The following is a 3560-nucleotide window of genomic DNA, read 5'->3' on the forward strand; positions in this document are numbered from 1 at the left end:
TTTCAAATGGCCTATAATATCTGTATTTTTTTACAGATTTGTTAAAAATAGAGATTATAAAAATAATTCAGAATGAGGCACAAATACTGTTAATAATAAATTACAAAAATAAAATAACCAAATATTGTACAACAACCAAGAATAATGATCTTAAAACCATTTTTGCAAAAAATTGGAAGTAGTTGTTAAGACTGCCAAATATAAGTGGACATCAGAGCAAAAAGCGTTTTTATGAATTTATTATCCTTAATTTAAAGACATTTGTCAGTAACAATAGATTAATTATTAAACATCTTTTTTTTTTACTTTCAAGAGATGACACCATTTTGAAAACTATATTGGCCATCTCCACTGGTCAGAAGGAGGTCCTTCAACTAGAGGCTCCCACGGTTTCCACTGTATCATTTTTCTCGCCAGGGAAAGCTCGTTTTCAGCCTGTTGATAAACACCATACACAAATTCTTAAATTCTGTACAATTGTCAAGGTATTAAATTACCTCTATTTCAGTTCATTAGCTCAGTAATGTCACTACCTATCACAGTCAGGAATTTCTACAGATTTTATCTCTAAATAGCAACAGGAACTCTGCATTTTGAGGGGTTTTTAAAAAACAAACTGCATCACCTCCAAATACCCAGAGAGTCTGTTCATCAAGTCATTCATGAAATTTTCATAGGATCATTGAATTCCAGGTTGGAAGGGACTTCAAGGATCTTCTGGTACAGCCTTTTTCAGTGATACTATAGTTTATGTGAGATGGCTCAACACCCTGTCAAGCTGAGACTTAAAACCTTAAACTGCCCCAATTTACCTGTACAATGACTTCTTCTATGTGACCACTATTCAGTTTCTCCTGTAGCTTTTGCACATCAGTCTCCTGTGTATTGAAATACATATAAAGAAATGTTTCATTTTTGTGTTACTGTGAAATAGAAAGGTCACATAAAGCATGAAAACAGTTATTTAACGAGATCACACTCTGGTCACCCACAAAAGTACCATCAAATTAGCTGGCTTCTGTAATTTTATATTACCAAAGTAATCTCACACACTTTTTGGAAAACAAACATCAAACTCTCCAATGATAAAATATAAAAAACAAGTACTATTTAATGACATCTAAAGACACATCAGTGGCTAAGGGCTTTAGTGTGTATCTTGAAAGAAAATTTTAATCTTAGCATTTCTAAAATTACACACAACTTTCCAATTATCGCCTGAATACACAATACGAGTTTTGCATATTTTAATGTACCAAAAGCACTTTAAAACGTTGAAGGTGAGGACAGTGAAAAGATACCATATTGGTAAGAGCATAAGCAGCATTTGGGCAGGTATGTGGAAATCACCACAGTTCTGGTAATCTTCAAGAAGACTATCTTCTTTTTATTGTCCCAGAAAACATCAGTAAGAATTGAACACTTCTTTATAATATACCATCAAAGTATTCCAGTCTGTATCAAAAATAAACCTCAATTCTGAATGTTCTGAAAGATACAAATACTCCTGAAAAACAGCCAGTCATTTTGAAAATCATTCCTCTCATCCTTAAAATCTTTTCATGTGCAGCCTTTATGGAAAAGGACTGTACTTACCTTTTGCACCAAATTAAACCGCTGATTTACAATCTGCTCAGTGTATTTCCTATAGGCTGCATCTTTGGGAATGTTCTGCAGGACACTAAGGATTTTTGTGTACAGTATTCGCAGGCGCTGAAGAGATGACAAGACATGGTTAAAATATACAACTGGAATTACTTAAATTCTTGTCCTACTCAACCTACTAGCTAACTATCTACACACAAAATGTAATGGGTTACAGTACTGAATCAAAAAATGCAGGATGAACAAAGTAAAGTCTGAACCACGGAACTCTCGTGGGTAAGACTGGGACTTATCCCAACTGCTAAGTTGCTGCTGTCAGATTCCTCAGAAAACAAAAAGGGGAAAAAAAAAAGTTGCAATATGAAGGACATCTGATGCCAAATAAAAACAATAAAAGTTGTGTTTCTAATAATAACTGTATTTTTAAAAAATGAGGCAAATTTATGTCCAAACCATCAGTTTCTAAAAAACTTCCTGGGAAAGATATAAAGCACGTAAGCTACCAAACCATAATGGGATTCAATTTTTTTTTTGCACTTCTTCTCATGCTGGTGCACAGTTCTGAGCGACACAAAAAAATAAACTAAACCCTGAAACTTTTATTGTTGGATTTAAATGCAGTGATAAAGGACACACTGGGTGAAGAAACTGCAGCTTTTGAGCCATATGTTGGCTGAGTAACTGTATCTAACCGAAGGATTGGATGTCCTCTAGAACAACAAATAGAAGCAAAATACTGTAGTCAAAGAAATACAAAGAAGAAAAAATCAGGAAACAAAAAGGGGACTTAGAATCTATACCTCAACTAAAGCATTGTTGATTTTCTTACTATTGGCCTTAAGTTACTGGAAAAAACAAAATTCATTAAGTTCACCCAGGTGTCTGACAAGGCTGTAGGCTGAGCTACATCGTTTGTACAGAACAATCGTGACTTCTTTTCAGTGGTTCTTTCTGATGCTATTTCTAACTTTTGGTGGGAAAAGCACTTTCGAAATAGAATCACTGCATAGGGGGAGATTTCAAAGCACAAAGAAATTAAAGAATTACTTAAGGCCTTCCAAAGTTCATGCCTCCTGAATAAGAAAGCAAGATGTGGCAAATGTACTTTCATTACTAAGTCTGAGGAAGTAAAAAGAAAGTACCCAACTGATATGAGAATCACCTAATGTGGTCCCCAAGAACCACTGAAGCATTCCAGTCTCAACAGTGCTTCCCACCACAGGGCCTTGATGAAGCTTTGCACCACATGCTTAGCCTCTCCCATGTAAGACTAATGTATCCCCTTAGCATAGGTATGAGTGATTTCACTACGCGTTGGAAACACAACATAGCAAGGCAGCAAAAATCTGAATGCTTGTGAAGTAGAAATTACATTTATGAATCGGTGAATTTAAAGAGTTCTTTACTTTTGCACTGGAGAGGAAAGAAAGCAAAAACTGGTTCATAACGGTACTTACACAAAGGAGTATTTTAAATCAGCACATGCAACAAAAAGGACACACGCAAAATAACTCCTTGAAGAAATTCCAATAAATTCTACCTTTAATTTTTTTCCATTATTATTACTCTGGAACATTTTTACACGTTCCTGACGCTGTGCTTCCCTGGCACACAGCATACCTGCCTTGACATGCAAACACCCAGCAAAAAGGTCTGACAATTTCCCTTGAGTACAGAACAAGACGTGACCTACCTCGTGAGGGTTTTCAGCTACAGCCAATCCTACAAGCCCAGTGGTCTGCACAGAAGACATAAACACATTCAATACACCTACGCATCTATTCCCACACCATCTGATTATTCTAACTCAACGTACCCGCGGCGGACCGTTCTGTGACCTGGGCCTCTGCTCCCCCACACACCTGACGCCCCCATTTTGCAGGTTGTGCCCAGCGCACACGGAGGGTCGGTGATTCGCTCACAACGCACAGCAGCTGCTGGGCAGCCGCCCTGGG

The 3560-nt window shown here is 37.0% G+C and overlaps 1 protein-coding gene across 2 annotated transcripts; it reads right to left on the bottom strand.

Moving 5' to 3' along the window:
• Nucleotides 1–217: 217 nt before the first annotated feature.
• Nucleotides 218–3358, bottom strand: NDUFA5 (NADH dehydrogenase (ubiquinone) 1 alpha subcomplex, 5). Of its 2 annotated transcripts, XM_010004309.1 has the most exons (4): nucleotides 3299–3358; nucleotides 1597–1713; nucleotides 813–878; nucleotides 218–435 (listed from the first exon to the last, which is right to left on the bottom strand). In XM_010004309.1, exons 1-4 carry the CDS (start codon nucleotides 3356–3358, stop codon nucleotides 334–336), a joined length of 345 nt encoding a protein of 114 aa, XP_010002611.1. In that variant the 3' UTR covers nucleotides 218–333. The 2 variants fall into 2 exon arrangements, with proteins under 2 accessions (XP_010002611.1, XP_010002612.1); XM_010004310.1 differs by lacking the exon at nucleotides 1597–1713 and having other exon boundaries at nucleotides 334–435.
• Between the last annotated feature and the right edge of the window lie 202 nt (nucleotides 3359–3560).

Source organism: Chaetura pelagica, unplaced genomic scaffold (assembly GCF_000747805.2).
Source record: "Chaetura pelagica isolate M959 unplaced genomic scaffold, ChaPel_1.0 scaffold68, whole genome shotgun sequence".
In the NCBI taxonomy this organism is placed as follows: domain Eukaryota; kingdom Metazoa; phylum Chordata; class Aves; order Apodiformes; family Apodidae; genus Chaetura; species Chaetura pelagica.

What these genes read in the sequence shown, in the direction of transcription:
- NDUFA5 (XM_010004309.1), bottom strand. Translation starts at nt 3,358, where the DNA reads ATGTCTTCTGTGCAGACCACTGGGCTTGTAGGATTGGCTGTAGCTGAA. An exon ending in TAGCTGAAAACCCTCACGAG is followed by an intron (nt 1,714 to 3,298) that starts GTAGGTCACGTC and finishes TCATCTCTTCAG; the next exon opens with CGCCTGCGAATACTGTACAC. An exon ending in GGTTTAATTTGGTGCAAAAG is followed by an intron (nt 879 to 1,596) that starts GTAAGTACAGTC and finishes TTCAATACACAG; the next exon opens with GAGACTGATGTGCAAAAGCT.